Below are 23,497 nucleotides of genomic sequence, written 5' to 3'. Positions count from 1 at the left end.
GATTTCCTCAACTTTTTCTTCCAGTCATTCTATTTAATCTTACATTCTGCTATCATATTTTAAATTTCCATGATCTCTTTTTCTCCTGTTTATTTCTTATAGTATTCTTATTCTTACTTCATATCTTCTCTTATCTCACTGAGAATGTTAATGATAGTTTTTTATCTTTTTCTTCTTTCTGCAAATTACAACTTTCTTCAGATTACATCTTCCTGGTTTTTTGTTTGTTTTGGTGTCCTTGTTTGTTCTTTTCTCTTTCTTACTAGAAACTTTTCTCAAATATCTGGTAATCCTTATCTATCTGCTTATATTTAAGAGTGGGATACTGTAAAGCTAACTGGATGCTGTTTCTGATGATGAGGTTTGCCACTATAGACTGATCTGACTGGACACAAATATATCAGGAATGGCTCTTCACCAAAGAGGAAACTGTGGTAGAATGCTCACAAGTTGTTCATATTTTAATAAAGAAATGCTATTTATATTAGAATACTTCTAGCTATTAAGCTCATAAAATAACACTCATATAATGTAGAACTAACAGAAATGAAAATATATTAAAATGCTTTTCCTTCAGTGCTTTCAAGAAAAGTCTATGTTTTTGTCCTACTTCAGTTTCAGGGACAGACTAATTTCCTCTTTGAACTTATGACTTATAATTAGCCCAGCCATAGTCCTACGCTGGCTGGCAGTACTTGAAAACAGTGGGTCAGGCCAGTCACTCCCAGCCTGAATGAACATTTCAAACTTGCATGCAATCCGAAAACAAAAAGATAAAAAAAGATAAGCATGAAGGGCTCAGACTATTCTTCAAAATTTGTTTCCCCCTAGGGACAGTTGTTTGATTCTCTTAGGCCTTTGACTGTAGAGACTCTCCCAGAATTCTGAGCCACAAACCTCATGAAAATTTCAAATATTTTAGAAAAACATCAGAGCCTTAAAGAAAGGTTCACTGATATAAAATAATTGGGATGTTTACTACAGAATATGTCTAATTTCTTAACTTTATGAAAGTTACTGATGTTTATTCATATATTAAAAATGTCAGGAAGAACAGACACCAATCTATTAATGCTGCCTCCTGGTAACATCTGAAGTAGAGGTGGGGAGCAGAAGATGTTTAATTTCTTACTTTACTTACTGTTTTATTTATTTATTTTTGGTTACAATGAACACACATTAATTTTTTTTTTAAATATGAAATGCTACTCTATAAAAATCAAAACGAAGAACTAAAATAAATAAGCTTACAAAACCTGATATATGCAGTTTTGGGCTCAAAAACAATGGTAAATTACCTCAATATTAGAACATAATTAGAACTTTCATACTTGATCAGTTTTTTCCCTTTCCCATTAACGGAAGCTTCAGTCTAACTCCAGCCCATTTTCCAGATTACCTTAGAAAGATTTCCTTTCAGAAGGTATATCAATTAGGTTTACAATGTGGCTGCAAGAAGTAACAAACTCAATTACAGTAGCTGAAGTAAATAGAGGGTTGTTTTATTCACATAATAAAAAATCCAGAGATAGGCACACACCAGGTAGTTTCACATAATGAAAAGTCCAGGATCCTCTTAGCTTTTTCTTCTGTCATCTTTAACATGTATATTTTTTTTCTCCAAGGTCACAAAATGGCCATTCTGCCTTTGGGCATAAAATCACACAGAAGTGGGGAAGGGCAGAGAGCAAGATGCATATGGCAGATGACTTGGAGGACTCTGTCTTTTTAACAGGAAAACAGTCACTTTCCCAGGAGCCCTATCCAGGAGATTTCCACTTACATTTTATTGGCCTGTCCTGGCTCATCTCGTCACCCCCAAGTGCAAAGGAGTCTGAAGATTTTTTGATACATTGCAGCTCTGAACAAACTTGGGGTTCTGTTAGTAAGGTCAATGTGGAGCGTAGATATTGGCTAGGCAGCCAGCAGGCTCTCTGCTACCAATGGCTTACCTTGTTACCTCTTCCACAAACCAAGCATACTTAATTCCTTCCTGAAACTAGAGGGGTGGGTTTGTGGAGAGTTGAGAAATGTGTCAGAGAAGCAGTTAGCCAGAGTTCAAAAATTAGTATCATTCACTGCAGTATTGTTTGTAATTTGAAACACTGGAAAAAACCTGAATGTCTGAGACCTGAATCCAGGAAAATTTGTCAGGAGCCTTTAGTTGACAGAGTAGTTGATGAGTGTGCTCTCATCATATCTTCTGTAGAAAGCTTATAAGCTCCTCTAGTCCCCATTAGTATACATGTATAGATTTGCCTACACTTGGGAGCAAAATCATTTGGAGTAGCCCACTCCTGGACACCAGTGGCAGAGAAATAGACAGACACCAAGATGCTTGCTGGACTCCAATCTGTCCAGGAAGAATTAACTCTACTTTCCAGAAGGAGAAATCAAAGTCTTCGTCGCTGGCTTCTTAACTTTTCCATGAAATCTTTCCTGATTATTCAATTCTACGTTGAGCTCTCCATTTTCTGACCTGCTGTAGCAATCATCTGCTCATCAAAATCACAAGTTCTATATATTGTTACATGGATTTCACAAGACCATGTCTCATCTTCCTAAGTCCAGCGCATGCTTCTCAGCAGCTAGCTCTCCATGCTAGGAGAGGCCATGGAAGGCAGGATGTCGTTGGGCATCTGTGGGTACAAAAGATGCTACTGCCAATGCACAGGTTCCTGATTGTGGGACATCCAAAGACACACTTCAGCTACTTCAGAAGAGTAGCGTAAACTTCAGAGGGATCCTGTTTAGTGACCTTCAAATCACTAGAGTATGATCTTCCCTTCCTGGGACAAATTTTAGTCAATATTCAATCCTGGTGCCTAGAAGTGTGTGCTGTCACAGTAGGAAATGAACCACATCAGATTGCTTTTGGTGTGAAGATCCAACTCTAAGTCTGCTCTGAGTCAAGTATGCACTCAGCACCCCAAGATAACCCATCCTGTAACCCTGGATGGTACTCCTTCCCCATCAGTTGCTGCGTGTCCTCTTCTCTCTGCTCTCTTCTCCATCATAAAGAATCTGATAAGCTCATTCCTAATAAGACAGCAAAGACTGATAGAATAAGATGTTGCCCTCTCTTCAAAGTACTTCAACAGAGGACAAAAGCACAAGCCAGTACAACTGAAATACAATGGTGGAGTTTCAAGTATCAACAAAAAAGTTAAGAGGTTTTTCTTTTGTGTAAGAACTTTCCAGGTACTCAAACTACTACATAAGAGTAGCCAACTATTCTGTTATTAATAGTTCCAACTATTCTGTTAATAGTTCCTATTAATAGTTCCTAATTTGAAATCTATAGTGTTTCATAAATGAATTCAGATTTTATAAGTATAATAAATATCATTTGAATATGCATGTTTCCAAAGAGCTGAGTCATGAGTTAGAGAGGCAGTAAATACAGTGTTAGGACCATGGGATCTAACTGCCTGGGTTCGCACATACATCACCGAGGCAAGGTGCTTAAATGTCTTTGTTCCTCATTCTCATCTGCACAATTGGAGATAATATAACCTACCTCATGGGGTTATGTGAGGATTAAATAAGACCATATATATAAGCACTTAGAACTTTGCCTAACACATAGTCGTACTCTATAAATGTTAGCAACTGTTACTAGTAAGAGTTTTTATTTCCAAATGAATGAGAAATAGAATATTTGCAGCTGGTGAATTATAGATTTTTGACAAGTCTTCATATTTTAGTTTACTGTGACTTTATAAAGAATATTCAGCATAATAGGCAATTCCTTTAAGAGTAAGAATCATAACTTCCCTACCATTTGCAAAAGGTCGTGACAGGGTTGACTACATGACACTGAAGATTTCTTTCAATAGGTATAAATACCTATTTTCAACTCTGATTTCCAGATTGAAGCTATCCCTAAAGATGATTCTACATTAACTGAGAGAAGGCGAGAGCTCCATAAGGAAGTTGAAGTGGCTAAGAGGAATTTGACCCAGCAGGTTAGTATCAACTTTCACGTAAGCTTCTATCTAAGAATGATTAAAGCAAACTTGTGTTTTTAACTGTGTTCCATGAAACCTCATTAATAGGAGAGTCATCAAAGAGAATATGATCCTACTTAATGTGGGTCTGTTTCTTTATCTCAAAGTCCATGCCAAACCCATATTAAAATTTGGAGGAAAAAAAAAAAAGAATGTGTTTTAACCAGCAAAAATTATACAGATTCATGAGATTTTAAAGTAAAAAGCCTACTGGTTAAAAATGAACAATAAATGTTTTATTTCAGTCACGTCTAATTTCAAATTTTGCTTATTCAAGCCACTGTCAAAGTGTTTTAAAACATGCTTTTAAAAAATAAATAAACAAAAAAACCCATGCTTTTATTTCTCTTCAAAAAATTACTTGAAAATACAGTCTGAATACGAAAAAGTTCTGCGTTAAACATGTTATCATGTTTGCACTTTTTTTAATGAGATAAAGAAAGTACTTGGTGCTAAGGCAGCAGAGTTACTTTTTGTGTTTTAACAAAATAATCTCTACATAGAAAATTTAAAAAGTAGTCTGAGATACTGGCCTTAGTGTATTCTTTCAAATAATGCATTATAATATTTGTGTTTTTTCAAAAGAAAATCCTATCAGAAGCTGAGTCTAAGTTACTAGAACAGCAACTTGCTGAAGAAAACAAGCTTTTAAAGGAGCAAGAAAACATGCGAGAGCTGGTATTCAACCTTGTCCGTATGACTCAAATCAAAATTGACGAGAAAGAGCAAAAATCCAAGGATTTCCTGAAAGCTCAGGTAACTGCATTTTTGTAACCATCCACTAATTACCACAAGAGTCCAGGGTAGCCTCCTTTTAATACAATGTTCATCAGAAAACTATGATTTTAAGTCCCCTTCAAGTTCAGTGACTATACAGCTTCCCTAAACAAAACCCAATCATGCACTGAAAAATATTCCAAGGATTCAACAGGCAACAACTAACAATCTAGAGGGGAAAAGAACTAGGTCAATGACAACAAGCAGAGGATTTGAACAGATGACAATTTCAGTAAGAATAAGGTGGATGCCTTCAGGGAACACAGCTGACAGGCGCACAGGCGCAGGTGTCTGTGATTCACCACCATCTCATAGTCCATTGTGATTTGCCCAGAACAACTCAGAAGCCACAGCATTAGACCACTCTCCTTCCCAAGTTCATCAAGCCAGCATCATTTAAACCAATCCTAGGACAATTACCCTTAGTAACTGCTTCACCCCATGACTTTCCTGGGCTCCTGACAAAGTACCAGAGCTGACCCAGTGCAACATCCCCAAACAAAACCAACAAGGAAACCAATAGCAAAAACAACCCTCCTATCATGCTAGCTAAAACTCTAATATTAGAATCATTTATTCCACATAAGGATTGTGTCCAGAAGTCCCCTGTTAAAAATGAATACGGTATGACATGTTACTAAAATAGAATACCTGAATTTACCATGTGACCCAGATGTTGGCTCTTTCTGACTGCAGCTTTGTCTAATTCTGAGCAAGCATTCACACAGGGTAGCATTTCTTCTTGTTTTCCAGAAAGAACTCACACATCAAAGCATTCGTGAGCCATGAGGTTAAATACAGATGAGAGAAAACTGGGGTGAAGATCTACATCACACAACCCACAGCAAACTATTCAAATTGCCCTTTAACTGTTTATTTCCCACCCACCCACCCAAAACATTTGACAGAAACTAAAAGAAGTTTAGCATGGCTGGGGCATGGGAAAATGGGGAAAAGGGTGTCAAACAGTGAGACCAGAGAGCAGGAAAGGTCAGGTGGTGAAGGTCACTTAATCCCTATTGAGCAGTTTGGACCCTGGTCCCAGAAGCTGAGGCAAAGCCCAGAAGAGTTCATGGGGTAGTTGCGTTTCAGTAAAGAAAGGAAAGGCAGTGGACAGGGAGGAACGGGGGAAAGAAGGCTGCCTGAGGGGAGAACGAACAGGAGCAAAAGGAGGAGAGGAGAGGACAGAGGGATACTTACTACGAGGAACATGGATCTGTTTTATGAACTAGACCATTTTTTAATTAACCTCAAAAACTGATACATGTGTTATCTATGTGTGACTAATCTATGTCAGCCAAATCTCATTACTAAATGAGCTAATTCAATTCTCTAATTTCTCTCAAAGAAGATCAATTTCTCTTGAAATATGGAAATCAATAAAGGAAAAATATTGTTTTCCTTAAGTGTTCTTAGCGTTGGGAATTAGTCTGTTAAAGATCGGCTGTAATAAACTATAATTTCCTTAAGACAAGAGTCAATCTTATTTATTTTCACCTCTCATCCATATCCCTAAGATAAAAGGTGAAGGGGAAAAAAAGTCAATGTTACTACTACCTCCAAGATGGAGGGGATGACACTGCATTTTTTATCTCTTTAATTCTTCATACACGCAGTTACTTAAATAATATTAGTTTCTTCCTGACTCCCGTTCTCACTGAGAACAACATAAAATTGCTACATGTCAATCTTGGCTCTGATGCCTAGTTTCTTTTGAATAACCATATGGGTTTTGCTCTCGCGGTCCTTAAGAGAAGGCCAGCAGAAACTATTTCCTCTGGTTTCTACTAGCAAAATACTGTACTTCTTTGAATACGTTTCTCACCCTAGATAAAGGGCCCAGCATCTTTGTATTTGAAGAACGTAACTAGCGCATAACATTTGGTATATGTTGAGCACTTTGGAGATATAACTGCCGTCTTTTAAAATATTCATGTGTAATCTGTTTTTCAGCTCCCTATGGGGTTAGGCTCAGCATGGCGCTTCATTGTGCAGGAAAACACACCCACCGTACAAACAAATGGAAAAGCATTTTAAAAGCATGGCTTCAGTCTCACAAAATATCACAGAGCCTTCAACTCATAACATTTATCAAAACTGACTCCAAGTCCCCTTCTCTCATCCGTCTTCCACAAATTCCTCACTCACCCACCCCGGCTGTGCTGTCCACAATCATTCCTCCGTTCTTCAAAAGTTTCCCGAACTTTTCCTCAAACCAACCTGGGCAGTCTCCTTTCTTTTCCTCCTCTCTCGATCTTTCTCTCCTTTAATTAACCTTCTGTCCTAGCCAATGTGATTCAGTTCAGCTGGCCAGGCAATTTTCATCCCCCTCCCCCTTTCCTCTTCCCCGTGATCTGCACGACCCAGCTGATGAAGATAGAATTGTCCTTAATGGACAGTAATGAGATGGGTTGAGGCTGGGAGTATCCATATGCTGTTGGTGGTAGACTATTTTTAAAATCTCACTATTAATTTCTATATTTCAGCAAAAATATGCCAACATTGCTAGGGAGATCAAAGCAAAGGATCTTGAAATCCGGATACACAGGAAGCAAAAACGAGAAATTCATCGGAGGTAAAAGAATTACATGAGGACTTATCTAGTTGGCTGGGGGAAGAAAAACCTATTTATTTCACAAATTTCAAAAACACTTGTATTTTCACAGAGTCAGAGAGTTTGCTAAACTGTATGACACTATTCGAAATGAAAGAAACAAATTTATTAACCTACTTCACAAAGCTCACCAGAAAGTCAATGAAATAAAAGAAAGGCATAAAATGTCATTAAATGAACTGGAAATTTTAAGAAATAGTGCAGTTACTCAAGACAGGTAAGTGTTCTAATAACTACTGTCCTTTCAAAGGTTTCTCTTCGGAGTCATTAAGTGATAAAGTACCCTGGGGGATGATGAAATAGAAAATAAGTCTTTTACAAAACTTAGAAAAGCCCTTGCTCACACACCCCACTTTACAGCTGACAAGCATCTGAATGTGATTCCTTATGCTTCTGTTTGGGAGCCATATTTAAGTGGATGGAAAACTATACTCTGTAACTATGCTCACTTCATTTTCATTTACTCATCTACAAATAAAAGCACAAATTTGACAGTTTGCATTTAATGTTAGAAGACACTCAAATGTTCATAAACCAGCATCCCATGATTGTAGGTGTGAAGCATCTAATGAGCTTATGTGAGGCAGTATGGCGGGGTGGTTAAGAGAAGGGGCTTTCGAGACCCAAACCCCAGCCCTGCCACTCATTAGCTGTGTGATCTTGGGTAAGCTATGCTAGCTCTCTGGGCTCACTTTTTTTACCCATAGAAATAGTCCTTTATATAGGACTTTTTGTTATTAAATGAGTTAATCCAATGGTTGTCTTTTTAAACTTTATTATTTACCGTGTGCCAAGATCTGGTAGAATCTTTCACTTGTATTTAGTCCCTGATCCACAGAGTCTATACAACCTGAACTTTTTCTGGTGGCCACTATTGCCCAGTTTCCTTTTATAAAGATATTACAAAACGGGCTCTTGTGTGTGGGGTAGTGGAGGGGGGTTGGGTGGGAGTAGAGGTGTGAGGGGATTGGTATGAAAAGGCAAATCTAACATCCTAATCAGTTTCTCATCCTACATGAAAGTAAAATATCATTTATAGAGGCCATGCATTCATTCAGCATTTATTGTGATGCTATATTGAGTCAGGCACTACCTTAGGTCCAGTGGACATTGTCAGATATAACCGCCTCCACCCTCAAGATAGCAGAGTCTCCTGGGGATGACAGAGCACTAAATGAATCACTTAAGTCTCTTGCTTTGATAAATCGGGGCAGCAGACACTTGGGGCACAAAGGAAAGCTGTCCTAATCCAGATAAGGGCAAATCGGAGACCTGGGAAATTACAGAAGTTCCTGAAGAGTATCATGTGATGAATATCGTTACTACTATTGTCATTTCAAGGGACACACTAAATCAAGAGCTACCTTGATACTGCTTGTGTTTCAGAAGTCTTTATTGTTTTTAAAGAAACTAAAGGAAATTATATTCGTACCCATTTTCCCATTATTTTTAAAGAAAGCTACAAAATTCTATGCTGAAGCATGCCAACAACATTACCATCAGAGAAAGCATGCAAAACGATGTGTGCAAAATGGTAGCAAAACTTCAGGAAATGAAAGAGAAGAAGGAAGCCCAGTTAAATAACACTGACAGACTTGACAACATGATCACAGTGATTGAAAAGGAGATGGCGCAGCTTCGCAAAAAATACGAAAAAGCCGTTCAGCGTCGAAATGAAAGGTAAAAACCAGGAACCTAATGGGAGAGCAAAGCACCCAGAGATCCGATTTAGAAATGTTGCACATTTTTCTCTAGACTTGACAGGGGATAGTGAGGGACATTTGACACTCAGGTTTCATCAGCCTTTGCAGGGCGGGGAGGGGGCTGTGTGCTTTCCCTGAAAATAAGAAACTCTGTCCTCGTAAGAAAGACAGCCAAGAGTAGGGTTTGGCAAGTTGCTCGCTTAAGGATCAAAGTCCTTTACCAGGCTACCACTCAGGATCAGGATACCATCAAATTATTTCAGTATAATTGACATAAATAAGTCTTTGGAACTTGTATTCACTTGGGCAACAGGTTTATTCATTAAGCCATTCACCCAGTTCATTTTCTCAGCAAGAGTAGCATTATTTCTCCCAGCTATAATAATATTATTAATTGATTACTACTTAACAGTTTTCCCAAGTTGCTTGTGTTCTGAGAAATCTGGTGCATGAGATTGTAGAGCCCTGTAGTAATTACATCAGGTATTAGATTTTTTTCCCTCAAACCTTGATTGTGTGCTGTTCTGTGTAAGGCTGTGTTCTGTGTTAAGTGCTGGGCCCTGAAAGTTCTAAAAGGTGGTAACGCATCACACCTGGCTTCTGTTGTCAAGAGAATAAAGCAGCTCATGAGATGAGCCAGTGAATGGCAAATGAAACAAAATACAGAGCTAAGATTAGCCACATACACCCCTGGGCACACATGTTTTGAGGGAGGAGAGACAGGGAAAGAGATAGAAGCAATTAAAGATGCACTTGGGGATAATGGATACACACGGTGTGGGGGAAGAACTTCAGGGTGTGACGAACACCACTTTTTCAAAGGGCTGGCAGGTGTTCTCTCTGGGGAAATAAAAAAAAAAGTCCTCTTATTTGGCTCCTGGCACAAACCAAAGCATTTAGACAGTGTGCTCCCAGGCCCTGGTCAGTTCTGGGGCTGGAATTAGAAAATTCTTACTTTGTTTCTTCCCCACAGTCTCCTCACAAGGAGGGGTCTTTCCTCTGGCATGATTACAAAGGGCTATAATCATGGGGATTTGCCTGTTTATGGGGAAATGTACATCAGAAATATTTAACTTTAAAAGAGCCTAATGGTCCTGGCAAGTTAGATAGAACAGAATAGCTGCCAGAAACGCATTCCCTGGCCCCCTGCCTGGGTACTTCTGGCCAGCCCTCGGCTGGCAGGTCTGGCCCGTGAAAAGGGTCTGCAGAAAATCAGACCCTGGGATCACATCGTTCATGCGTGGGGAGTGACATTCTTTTCCACCCCAGGAGGACCACTGGGACTTGCAGAGATACTGTGGCCGGCCAACGACATGGTCAGCTCAGAGTCCAGATTCTACACAACCCTCTCTCTCCCATGCCCAGAAAAATTCAAAATGTGGAGTTTAACTAGAAAGCCAACAGTGAATATCTATTGTCTCCTGGAATCACGCAGTGTTGATGTGTATTTTGCACCCAAATCCAGAGAGAACCACAGTGACTAGTAAAACGGTGGCCTCAACATCTTCTTAGCCTCTGCCTCTCAATCTGACCATAGTGGTGTTCAGCTGATAGAGCGGGAAGAGGAAGTGTGCATTTTTTATGAAAAAATAAATATCCAAGAGAAGATGAAGCTACATGGAGAAATTGAAATACACGTCCTGGAAGAGAAGATCCGATTCCTGAAAGTGAAGATTGCGGAGAAGCAAAGACAGATTCACGTGACCCGGAAATTGCTGCCAGCCAAGAGGGCTCTGGATGCTGATCTAGCAGTGCTCCAGATTCAGGTGGGAAAAGTGTTGACGACACACGTCCTGGGAACATCTGCTGCTGTCTTCTTTTTTTTTCCTCCTTTGTTGCTTTGTAGGTCATATAAGTTCTTACATGTAAATCAAGCCATGCTACTCCTGGTACCTACAAGAACTCTTGAGTTAAATGTCCTGTTTAAAAATGCCTTTGAACACTGCTCCAGGGTAGAATCTGTGCTTCAGGCATCTGAGCTACAGATTATCTTTTTATCCCCCATGAAGCACTTTCTGCCTTTCTTGGAATTTAGACCTCCCCAAATCTCAGCTCTAACTCAGCTGCTTCAGAGCTCAAAACTTCAGTAAGCCAGGCTTTCACTACGGCCAGCATAATTGGGGTTTTTTTTGGTTTGTTTTTATTTTTATTCATAATTATGTTTTTGATGCTTGCTGGAAAGATCCTGCAGACCATCTAGCTCTCTTTTTTTGTTTGTTTGTTTTTGCGGTACGCGGGCCTCTCACTGTTGTGGCCTCTCCCGTTGCGGAGCACAGGCTCCAGACGCGCAGGCTCAGCGGCCATGGCTCACGGGCCCAGCCGCTCCGCGGCACGTGGGATCTTCCCGGACCGGGGCACGAACCCGTGTCCCCTACATCGGCAGGCGGACTCTCAACCATTGCGCCACCAGGGAAGCCCTAGCTCTCTTATTTTTGATTCTCTTTGAAATTCTAGAACCAAGATTGTTGTTTCTTATTAATGGGTAATCGCATATAATTAGACTCCTTATTAACCCCTGTAGTTTCCCTGTAATTTAATAACTTGGCCTCTGACATGGCCTTTTTAAAAGTGGAATAAAGTCATAAAATTTAAACATAAAACAGCAAGTAAATAAATAAAACCATAAATATAAAGCCATTTTCTTCACATGTAATAATTATACTTTTTTCTTAATGAAAACAGAAGAAAAAATTAAACTAAACAATTCGTGGCCTAAACTTTTATCCATTGACTCAGTGTAGCTGGAATACATTTTAACCTATAACATGTTTTCTAAAATGTCGGGTTTAGGGACTTCCCTGGTGGTCCAGCTGTTAAGACTCCACCTTTCAATGCAGGGGTGTGGGTTCCATCCCTGGTCCGGGAACTAAGATCCCACATGCCATGGGGTGTGGCCAAAAAATTTAAAAATAATAATAAAATGTCAGGTTTGCTTTCAGATTTTTTTCTGATTATAAAATTAAGACATACTCTGTTAATGAAGTTTTGAAAAAAATACAAAAAATTTAAAGAAAAAAATTCTATCCCCAACATATAATCACTATTAAAATTATCAGAAATCTGGACCGTTTCTAGGTCGTTTTCTAGGTTTACAAGTAAATGGTTTTCATTAGCTCATGCTATAGACACAGTTTGGGGTCATTTTTTTTTTAATTTAATCATGTCATGGGATTCACAGGACTTTATGGAACTGAATGATGGTTCTACTTTCATATTTTATGGCATTTCAACGTGTAATATGCTATACAGACGATAGGATCTTTCATTTTGCACAAATATGGTAAGGTTTTGATTCCAGTGTTTGTTTCTTTAGCCATATGTTCTCCCATTCACTTCTTCAACAAGTGTAGCCCTGAATTAGATGGACTGGCTGGAACATCCCCCAGGCCTCCCCCAGGTCTCCCACAAAGCCTCCCCAGGATTCCTGCAGCTCTGACTCCTGCTTCCAATTAGTGGTTCCTTTGGGGGATCCGCTCATCATCCTGACACACAGTGCCTGGGCCACTTCTGTGCCACTTCAGTGCAGACTCGGGACTGGTTCCAACTTCCGCCTACACCTACACAAGACCATTCATGCCAGGCCTGTGAACTGACTTTATTGAAGAATTGGGGCACCAGTGTGAGGGGGTACATTAAAGAAATGCAAAGAACTTCAAATGAAGTATCAGACAAGTATGCCTTCCCACGCCACCACTGGGAACAGTCCCCCAGGTGTACTACCCCATGCAACACCCTAGCCTAGTTCCATTTCACTGGCTTGTCTTTCCATCTTTCACCCCCCATCTCCCCTCCACAGCCCTACTGTCCATGTTGCGCCCCAGGCACCCCACACTCGTCTCACTCCGTTTTACAGAATAATTCGGCTCTCTCCAGGTCTTTCCCAGAACACACTTTCAAGGCCATCTTCGCCCATGCTACATGATCAACATGCCCAGCAGAACAAAAGGACTTTAAATCCAGTAAGATCCACAACAGAAAAAATTCACTCTGTACTATGGAAGCATTTTACTTGTGTTAATTGCAAATTAATACTTCTATTCAATAGATTAAAATAGATAAAATTGGTTCTTCTTAAAATATATATATATACTTAGCATTTATTATATAAAACCAGTAATCCGGTATAAAATATGAATTCAGTTTACCCAAGAGGAAAATACTATGCATTCAATGATAGTACACCCTGCCTGGTGTGAGCATTTATCATTCTGACTGCATATGAATTGAAGCATAGGGACTGTGTGTTATCATCAGCTCCGTGTTCTACCAGAGTTAGTTCTAAGCTTAAGAACAGTGGAATAGAAAGTTTCGCATTAGTCTTCAGACTGCACCTAATTATTTAATTGTATACTCAGCACTAATCACATGGGCCCTTTGAAGGACACCGTGTGAAATTTCAAGCTTCAAGCAAGCTGTTTTTGTACCTTGCCGTTTAGTGCCAGATCTCCGTCATATCCTGTTATTTGTTATAGCTACAGTGTTTTGTGTTTTTTTTTCAATCTTCCCCTTTTTTGTATCACTTTCAGAATTCTCTTAAGGTTTGCTTTTTTTTTGGTTGCTTGAAAGTTTTTAATCGTCCAAGGATTATCATAAGTCACATTTTCCTGCAATATTTTACTTGTAATAATAGCCTGTTTTTAGGGCTCCTGGAAGTCCTGTGAACTGTTTTCGGACACAAGAGCACTATTTTATATCGAAAAAGGATACGGTTTTTCCTCAAGGGCCCACGGGGAAATAAGATCAATCAAGGCGTCACTTTGATAAGCAAGCACCATATATCTTTTCTTATCTAATTTCCTAATTAACAAAAGGAGACATTAAATGTTGTTAGTAACAAATACAACAAATACACATACATGGATACGTTATTAACTCCCTATTAAGGGCAATTAAGTGTGGAGAGACAGGAAGAAAAACAGTATTCACGTCACCATTTGAAATTCTTTTTGTCGGGAGGAGGAGAATAAGTTTAAAAATTTAAAGTACTCTAAATATATTATCTCGTTTAATGGATCAATCCCATGAGTTTGGGACTTATTTTCCCATTTGATAGTTGAGGAAACTAAGGTTTAGAGAAGATAAATGATTTGCCTGCGATTATACAGACTTTCAGTAGGAAAGCTAAAGGTGATAGCTTGGTTTTCACTGTGTTCCACATCCCTCCCTACAAAACAGCTAAGTGTGGCTGCCACTCCTGCTTGAGAATTTCTGTATTTCTTCATCCACCTCCAAAGTCTCACTGAGTCAACAAATATAGTTGAATATATAACACATTACATTGGGTGTTTACCAAAAAAGATACAAATAGTTCGGGCTATTCCTCACAGACTGTACACTGTGTTGACCTAGTAATTAAGAATTTTACTTTTCTTTGGGAAGCCATTAAGCCTATTGCCAGCAAAGGGTTTTAAACTGGAGTCTAGTATGTTGTGTACCCTGTATGCTGTGCTGTCTGCCTTGGCCCCTGTAACAACATGCAATAAAGAGGTCAAGTCTGTATAGTCGGAGCTCTGCAACCACACAGCATCCCGGGAGTATAACACAAAATGGGAAGCAATAAAAGGACTGGTTGTAAAGTCAGCTTTTTTTTGATGACCCAGAAGTCACTGCCTTGCTTTGCAGAGTCAGTTAACAGGCATCTTCCTCTCTGTACCACATGTGAGTAGAAACATTGCTTAACCACAAGTCCCAGCTGATGGGGTGTTAAGAATTCCCTTCCACCTTTGCCTGGAAAGACCCTAAAGACATTGGGCTATGTGACTTTAAGATTTACTGAGCAAAGTTACTGTTTCTTTCTTGTTTAATAGTTTTCACAGTGTACAGACAGAATAAAAGACCTGGAGAAACAGTTTATAAATCCTGAGGGTGAGAACAGAACACGCTTCCTTCCAGGGAAAGATATGACCAAAGAAGAAATGATCAAAAAAATGGATGCGGTAAATGTCCTTTCTTAAAATAGCATCAATTAGCCCCTGTTGATCAGTGTCACAGATATCTGTGGTACAGTTTCATGTTATGAGGATTCATCCCTCATTATTCTAGTCACTAATATAGTCCTTTCATTGCAATCTAGTAACGAAACCTAAGCTTGACTTTAGATGCTTGCCAAAAAAGTTAAAACCTGAGTGCTTTCAAAATGCCCATCTCTGTCTCACGGCCCATAGGAGCAATTCTGGCATCGTGAATGGATTAATTTGTCTTCCCGATGGGAGCATATCAGAGGAATGGCAACGTGGAAGCTAGACGGAGCTGAGAGGGCCATTCTTTGCCATGGGGAGGAAGAAGTGCCACAGCTCTCGGGGGCGGGGGTCAGGGGGTGAGGGGAAGTCTTGACTTTGTCCAGTTCATTGAGTCATTAATGTTCATTAGTGAAGTCTCCCTTCATTAAGGGGGGAAAATAGTGCTCTAATTAGGAAAGATTTTGACTTGCATGACTTTTTTTTCCTATTGAAATTCTTTTCGACCGTAGCTGGAACTACGGCTGGCCAAGAAGGAGGAGAAGTTGCTGGAGAAAGATTTCATCTATGAACAAGTCTCCCGGCTCACGGACAGGCTCTGCAGCAAAACGCAGGCCTGCAAGCAGGACACACTGCTCTTAGCCAAGAAGGTCTGCCCAAGTCCCCGCCTCCTCTCTTCTGTCCTTCCTCCTCTATCACCTTCCATTTTCCACAGACTGCTTCATTTATTGGGGGAAGCCCCGGAGAGATTAGCCTTTATGAATAGATAAAGACAAAGAATTAAAATTTAAAATGTAAAGATGACTCCTGGAGAATTGTCCAAGATAAGTTTCAGTCTTGTGCCCTGAATGAATTCTCATTATAGTGGGAAATCCTAAACCTTTCAATGACAGTATACAAGTTTCACTTAATAGGGTACCTACTCAAATATGACAGTCATTATCTTCCTATTTCATGAGACATGTTAAGTCCTTTCTAGTTCCTTGTGAAGGGAGGGCCTCATTTATACAGCGGTCTGCATGGGAGCTGCCTGAATCCAGAAGTAGCCAGAAGGCAGCAATGGAAGGGGACCATTAAAGAGAACAGCAGTCACACAACTCCCTGGGGTGGAGCCCCCACCCAAGCCTCACTAGTGAGGAAAGGCCAGTAACGTGGGGCTTCCTAATTCCATAAGCTTAAAATACCAGGGCTTCTGATCCAAAGCTACAGGGTCAGGCAGGGACTGCTAGAAGCTATAGCAGGAGGAGCAGCCAGCAGGAGGGAGGCTGGTGATTCGGACGCAGCAGGACTTTGCACCATCAGGCATCAGATGGTCTGCTGCCTGCTTGGCGCCCCCGGCCCCTTGCAGCATCCCTCTGTGACAGTCCAGGGTTTTTAGTCAGTCAGCAACAGTCACTGGAGCTGCTGAGTGCAAAAGGGAAAGGGACACATTGTCCACACCATGTAGTGTGGGGAGACAGTTCAGAAGACGCCATGAATGATGGTGTCACCCACTGTGGGCTCCTGGGGGCAGTGACTGTTCCTTATTCTTAGTTTCCCCAATGCCTCGCATGTGCTAAACTTTAGAAAAACGTTCGTTGAATAAGTTAACAGTCCCGTTTTAGAAACAGTTCTGGCACACTAAACTACTGCAAATCTCAAGGCTTCTTGGCCATTTTTATTTGGCTTTACACTTCCTCTAATAGACTGATGAGGCCAACAGCACTTGTGCAAACCTCAATTTACCTCACAAAATAAGAAATGTTAAGACTTCTTTAGGCTCATGAACAGTTGCCTGAATTAGCATGTCTGAAGTTTCTTTAAATGTTGCCTTCCTTTATTTTGCAAAATGAATTTGCCTTTCTTTGGGGGAAGCTGGTTTTTGCTGAGGCCTGCTTGTCAAAGCTGATGGCAGAGTCCCTCCAGAAGTCAACTGTTAAGCCAGAGAAACACAAATGGGAGCTGCCGACACAATCCACATGACCAAGAAGTTTCCAGCATTACTGAGTCCTGTCCTCATGATTTATCTCCCTTTCCGTTCCCCACATTCCATGCTCTCTACCTGGCTTTCTTCCTCCTCCATTTAAAATAATCTCCTCAGAGTAGGCAGAGCTGGAAGACAGAAAGACATTCAGATCCCAGATCTGTGACTTACCAACACTACCAAGTGATGTTGAGAAAGATACATAAATGGTCTTAAAACTCAGTTTCCTGATCTGTGAAATGGGTGTGATATCAGCTAAAGTGGTGGCAAGCATCACATAGTCGAGCAGAAGTGGGCTGGCCCTTGCGGGTGTTCAACAAGGTTGCACATCTCATCTCTAATCTATCTTAGAGAGCTTATGGCTCCTCTTACAAGTTTCCCAAATGAACAGAAAATGGGAAATCTCAGCAAAGACTCAGAGAACCCAGAATAATACCATCCTTTTTTTTTTTTTTCATTTATGGAGAAGGGAGGTTGGTTAGTTATACACACACTCAAGTGTGCAATGACTAGTTAATAAAATTTAAAAGAGAGATAATGACTCATCACTGAAGCTTTGAATGCCTGTCATTTTTATTCAAATTATGCTTCCTGAAAACTAATGCAGTATAGAAGTTATAGAAATTTATATTCCCTATTCCCTTAAAGAGACAAAGTTTTCACATAATAATTGGTCATTATATTTTCAGAGGCACGTAAATCACCAGCAGCAACGTTTCTGTAAGCAAATGTACACACAGACCAGTATATACTCTATTAAGAGAAGACAGTATTTTGAGGTAGGGTGTAGTTTTTGGATGCTCATATTCGTGTCTCAATTTACCTTGGTTCAAAGGAATGAACAATTAAAAGAGACTAAGAATTGATTCATTCCTTCATTCGACAAACATTCAATTTTAATTTTGTCTCCTATATTCTAAGCAGTGGGAACCTCATGAATAAAACAAACATTCCTTGTCCCCATGAAGAGTACGTTCTTGTAGGATGATAGGCTATAACCAAATAACCAAATACATTTATATTATAATGTCAGTAGTGAAAGGATATGAAGAAGTAATAAGACAGGGTAATGTGACACTGAGTTTTGGCGGGTGGCGGGAGTCACCTCTTACTGCCTCACCAGCCTTCGGCCACACTGAAAGGCCGTGCTGTGGGCCAGAAAGCTTACAGGAACCACCAATTCCACTTTTACTTCTTTTCTGTCTTTTAAAATCAATTTTCCCACCTAGTCTTATCTTTTAATTCTTTGATAATAAATAGCTTATATGAAAAGGTAAGCACACATACACAACTAGGAACATTTCTTTTCAAATTACTGGCCAGACTGTCCAGTTCAGCTCATGCTTGCCTATGACCTCATAATGATGCATCCTGGGAATTACGATCAATAATACACACACACTGAAGTGTGATAGTTTCCATTAAAAATCATCACGGATGCTGATTACCTTACTTAAGCAAGTGTATTAATAACTAATACAATTCTGTTCTACCAGATTTTCCCCCCTGCTTAAGTGGCAAACTAATAACATGGCAAAATTAGGCCAGAACTTAGACATCAAGAATACCCTTTCCTTTGTCCTTATCACCTCTTAAAAATAGAGACACTAAACTATTCCCCTCAATACTACCCACCTGGAAATCCAGTAACTAGATGAACAGATCTCTTTCTTCTCCCTCCTCCTTGTCCTATTTCACAGCCAGGGTGTTGGGCTGAATCTCTGAGGTCTCCTCCAGTTCTTATTCTCTGTGAATTCCCACTTAAACTCTCCTTCCTTCAGGCAAGAATGCCCACCTTCAGAGACAGCCAGAAGCCTGCCATTTTCTTCAAGTCTTCATGGAATGTATACATAGGCTAAGCCTTGGGCTTTTTAATTCTAGATGAATGGCTACCAGAAAAAGATCAAAGATGCTACTGAAAAAATGATGGCTCTTGTTGCTGAGCTGTCCATGAAACAAGCTATGACCATTGAACTCCAAAAGGAAGTCAAGGAGAAAGAAGACTTCATCCTCACTTGCAACTCCAGGATGGAAAAGGGTCTGCCCCTCAATAAAGAGATTGAGAGAGAATGGTTGAAAGTACTTCGAGATGAAGAAATGTATGCCTTGGCCATCGCTGAAAAGTCTCGGGTAAGCTATGGCTTCTGCGTTGCATTTGTAAAATGTGCCGGGAAGGGCTGCTGCAGGGGTTGTCAATCCTCCCAAAATATATGAAAATGTTCTACTCTACCACACACATAGGCCCAGCAAGTCATTAGAAATAAGTTTTGCTTTTTTAAGATATTACGTAGGCAAGCAAAGTACAACAGTCCAAAGGGTCAGAATATTCCCTGGAGAACACTGGGTGGGCATCAAGTCCCACCCCACAGTGTTCTATCCTGGGCTGGCATGGTGAAGACCAGGACCTCCCATTGGCATGGCAATGACCAGGCTGGCACTGGTTTTACCCTAGGTCTCTAATCTCTGTCTTTGCACCCTGGCTCAGACCATACTTTACTCTTCAATGTATCTGCTGTGGCCACCACAGCATATTGTGAGGCCTCAAGCGTATTATGGTTGTCACAGGCTTCTGCAGACTCTGCACCTGGTGCAGAAGCTACGATTAGGCTTCAGTACCACCCTTCTCCCACCAAAGACCTAAGTCTGTCACTGAGCACCTACACACTGGGGGCTCAGTTCTTATTCCTACTCCCATGACCTTTCGATAATCTTAGAGTGGAATTAGGCATCTCTTTCTGAGGAGACTACATCCTGGGGGCCTATAACTCACTCTCAGACTACAGAGCAGACATCCCCAGAAGATCACCATTCCCTCCCTAACCCAAGAAAAGGGTGCATTCCAAACACATACTATGAATTCCTGAAAACAGGGTCTGATATGTCATTCGGATGCTACCTGGGATTATATTCTTGAGGGCATTCAGACTTTACCCGTGGTGTCCCAGCTGTCATTTACCTGTCTCCATTTTTTCAAATTCTTTTTAATGCTATAAGAGACTCCTCTGTTTTCCAGAAACACAGGCAGAATCTTGAGGCTCAAAGCAAGCCGCTGACCACTTCTCTCCACTGGTTCTACTTTACTCCTTATCTCCTCCTTTGTACCATTTGCTCACCAGTGACCTACCAAAGGAAACAGATTATCCTGCCTTTGTCACAAACATGGAAATAATTAGTGTTTAATGAAAGATACTGTTTGGAATGTACCAAATTTAGGTCCCACCAACCAGTTTATGGTAAACCCTAAACCCCAGGAGTACAGTGATGCTTGAGCAACATGGGTCATTCCAATGAGACGAAATGTGTGTGCAGGTGTGCGTGTTTGGTGACGCACCCTCACACCCTCTTGTCCCTTTGGGGAATATCGGCCAGCAAGCATAGCCGAAGGCTGCTCAGACCCAGCTGTGTCTGATGGGCCCTGAGGACGAAGCGACTTTACCTGAGTTTTCAAAAACTGAAAAGGATAAATCATTCTTTGCAGGAGTTCTTGGAAGCAGAAAATCGCCAGCTGCCCAGTGGTGTTTACACAACTGCGGATCAGCGTCCAAATGCCTACATCCCAGAGGCAGAGTCCACTCTTCCTCTGCCAAAACCGTACGGCGCTTTGGCTCCTTTTAAGCCCAGTGAACCTGGGGCCAATATGAGGCACATAAAGAAACCTGTTATAAAGCCAATTGAAATCTGAACATGTGAACCAACCCAGGCTTCTCAAGGAGGCGCTTCAACCAGGCTTCTTCACATCCACAGCTGGAAAACGTCAGCGTAACAGCTCTAAATTACAGAGTATCCACAACATATGCTTCCTTCCTATCACACTCACCAATTTCTTTCTTTTTCACTTTATCTCTTGATTACATTTCAGAAATATATAGTAGACTGGGTGCTACAAAAATGCAATAAAAATAAATACCTTTTCAGCAAAGTACAGAAATTGGCAGAGTGGTCTTTGTTTATTAAAGAAAGAAAAGCAGATCCTGTTCAATGTACCCACTTTTAAGAAAAAGAAAGAATGGTTGAAAAGGAAAATAGCCCAAGTACTGCAGGGGCGTAACTCACTTTGTTAAATAAATAGTTGCATTGCAAGTTGATGTCAGTAAATCTAAACTGAGTGAAAAGCAGTAGGGAAGCTTGTCTTTTTTAAAGTGATGTTATAGTGATTCTTTTTACAAATAAAGAATCCTTTTGGGCAAAAACAATTATGCCCTAATTTATCTTTCTTATAAATCTAGATTTTCCACCATGTTATATGCAAATACACTTGTGATTACTTTGTTCTGATACCAGATTTTTCAAAATTTCAATGAAGATATTTATAATTTTGCATGTGAAAGAGAAAATGAGGCCAGTTCCACTGATTTCATTACTCTAATATTATTGTATTTCACCCAAGTATATTTTGCTAATTCTGTTTACTTTCTCACATAAAAATATAAAAGTAGATTTGAAACCAGTGATTTTACATTCATTAACATGCTCAAACTATTGTTATTTCATATTGTTATCAGTTATGAATTTCATTTCATGACTCTGGGAGTGAGAAATATCACATTCATTTATTTTGCTAAATCAAACAAATTCTGTTCCAAGCCCCCACCCAGACAGAATGGAGGGAAATTGAATCTCATTCTCCGTCTAGGAGTCCTGAATCTAACCTGACTGCTTTGTGAAGTCATTAAAAAGCAAATCCTTGAGAGAGCCTATAACAAGTAACGCTGTGTAAGCTGTGTGCTTAATGCAAAGAAATACTACAAACTTACACACAGTTGCTGTGTTGTAGGATCAGTAATTAGGGATTCAAAAAATAAACACACAGGAAGTTTAAATAGATAGGAAGGAAAAATAATTTTTAAAAATTACAAAGGTTTGGATGCTTAAATATTACAACGTGTGCTACTGGTCCAGAGGGTGACATGCCACTGTGCACTGGAATGGCCAGGGATCACAGTCAGATGGAACTTTTTATCTGGCCCTGAAGCATAAATAAGATTTTAGTAAGTGGAGGGGATTCCAGGAGGGGGAAATCGCCTGAGCAAGACTTGGAAGTAAGAAGACAAAAGTTCTGTTCAAGGCCCAGTGAGCGAGGCTGGTTGGAACAGGACGTTCGTATTGGGGAAGTGTATAAGGCCAGAATTTGGGAGATCTTGAATGTCAAAGAGTTTGGATTTTATCCTGTAATAAATGGCAAGCCACTGAAGGATTATGAGCAGAGGGGTGGCAGGATCAAAGTAGTGTTTATCTCTAATATGCATCAGATGAATGAGACTTCAGAAAGCAGCAGAAACAACCCGGGTGTGAAGAGGAAAGCGTAGGGTGATGAAAAATAATGACCTTATCAAGAGGAAAAACCAGCACCGCCTTGCTGATATGGCTCCAAGACTCTGAGCTTCAGTGACCATGAAATATTTGACCTAAATGGGAAATTCTGGAGGAGAGGATAATTTTTAGAATGATGATTTTAGAAAAGCTGGATTATTATACTGGCTAGTGATATTTGTAATCTTTAAAATTTCACAAGTTCAATGAGGGAAACGGTGTGAAGAGAAGAAAGCAAAGGGTTTTGGGCTTACCCCAGGAGTCAACTGTATTTATGGTCAGAACGTCACTGTAGAAGAGAGAGGGGAAAAAAAAAGAAAAGTGGGAGAACTCGTTAGGTGTCATGTGGGTCTTTGGGGGAACATGTTCATGGAGTCATGATTCTTGGTGGGAATAAAAGGCTATGTTCAAAGAACAAAGGAGTTAGGCTAAAACTTTCAGTGTTTTTTTTAAATGACAACATATTACTAAATCAAACTTTTATAAATATAAAAATAACTTTATAATATTAAATACAGTTCCATCTGAACGTTCACGAAGACAAATCCTACTCTATGTATGTATAAATTATTGTATTTTGCAAATTATTCCCTACTAGAATTAGCAGATTTGACTTAGTCCAAATTCAGTTTTTTTAAAAGTATCTAATTTCCAAAATAGAATTTTTCTACAACTTGTAATTTTTCTGCTTGTCATATGCTATTTTCAGTGACACAGCCAATTTTTGATTTTCTAAGCACTGTTCCTACATTTTTAAAGTATATTTTATTTCAGAGTATAATAGAAACTAGCTTTTGGCCTATGAGAGCGCTAGGAAGATCAGCCACTAGGAAGAGCATCACTTAGGCCACTTTATGCCCCCTTGGACTGGCTGCCATTTCTCTACACTTGACTGTCTAGTTCTGTCTGAACAAAGTACTAAACTGAAATTCAGATGGCTCAACAATGTATTCTGATTTTGGTTACCAGTTTAAAATATTGCTAAAGAATTCTCAACAGAAGTAGAGCTAACGAGCAAGAGAAAAATACTGGAAGCTGATATAACTGCATTTTCCCTTTTATAAGCCTAAAAGCATCGTGGTGTGTTTCAGAGCTGCTTCTTCTACGAATTTTGCGTCCACGTTGTCACGTCCTTCAAAAGCATACAGAGCTGAAAGGAAAAA

At 39.9% G+C, this 23,497-nt stretch overlaps 2 protein-coding genes across 7 annotated transcripts in view; one reads left to right on the top strand and one right to left on the bottom strand.

Annotated features, from left to right (window-relative positions):
* CCDC146 (coiled-coil domain containing 146) overlaps window positions 1–20,706 on the top strand; it is a 109,168-nt gene extending 88,462 nt beyond the window's left edge. Inside the window, exons 9-18 of the mRNA XM_030834303.2 lie at window positions 3,873–3,968; window positions 4,596–4,766; window positions 7,274–7,362; window positions 7,454–7,618; window positions 8,857–9,081; window positions 10,642–10,870; window positions 14,912–15,040; window positions 15,574–15,711; window positions 18,906–19,154; window positions 20,503–20,706. Coding sequence (XP_030690163.1) covers window positions 3,873–3,968; window positions 4,596–4,766; window positions 7,274–7,362; window positions 7,454–7,618; window positions 8,857–9,081; window positions 10,642–10,870; window positions 14,912–15,040; window positions 15,574–15,711; window positions 18,906–19,154; window positions 20,503–20,706 — 1,695 coding nt within the window. The remainder of the gene's footprint in view (window positions 1–3,872; window positions 3,969–4,595; window positions 4,767–7,273; window positions 7,363–7,453; window positions 7,619–8,856; window positions 9,082–10,641; window positions 10,871–14,911; window positions 15,041–15,573; window positions 15,712–18,905; window positions 19,155–20,502) is intronic.
* Window positions 1–23,497, bottom strand: part of GSAP (gamma-secretase activating protein) — a 183,741-nt gene that overhangs the window by 62,253 nt on the left and 97,991 nt on the right. For 4 of the 6 annotated variants that reach the window (XM_060304779.2, XM_060304777.2, XM_030834304.3 and 1 more), the window contains one exon: window positions 20,657–23,484. In XM_060304779.2, the coding sequence (XP_060160762.1) occupies window positions 23,393–23,484 (92 nt within the window). In that variant the 3' untranslated portion in view covers window positions 20,657–23,392. The other 2 variants (XR_011377682.1, XR_011377683.1) reach the window with 2 other exon arrangements.

The sequence above is a fragment of the Globicephala melas genome, chromosome 9 (assembly GCF_963455315.2).
Source record: "Globicephala melas chromosome 9, mGloMel1.2, whole genome shotgun sequence".
NCBI lineage: Eukaryota > Metazoa > Chordata > Mammalia > Artiodactyla > Delphinidae > Globicephala > Globicephala melas.
This window is presented reverse-complemented; position numbering and strand designations above follow the sequence as displayed.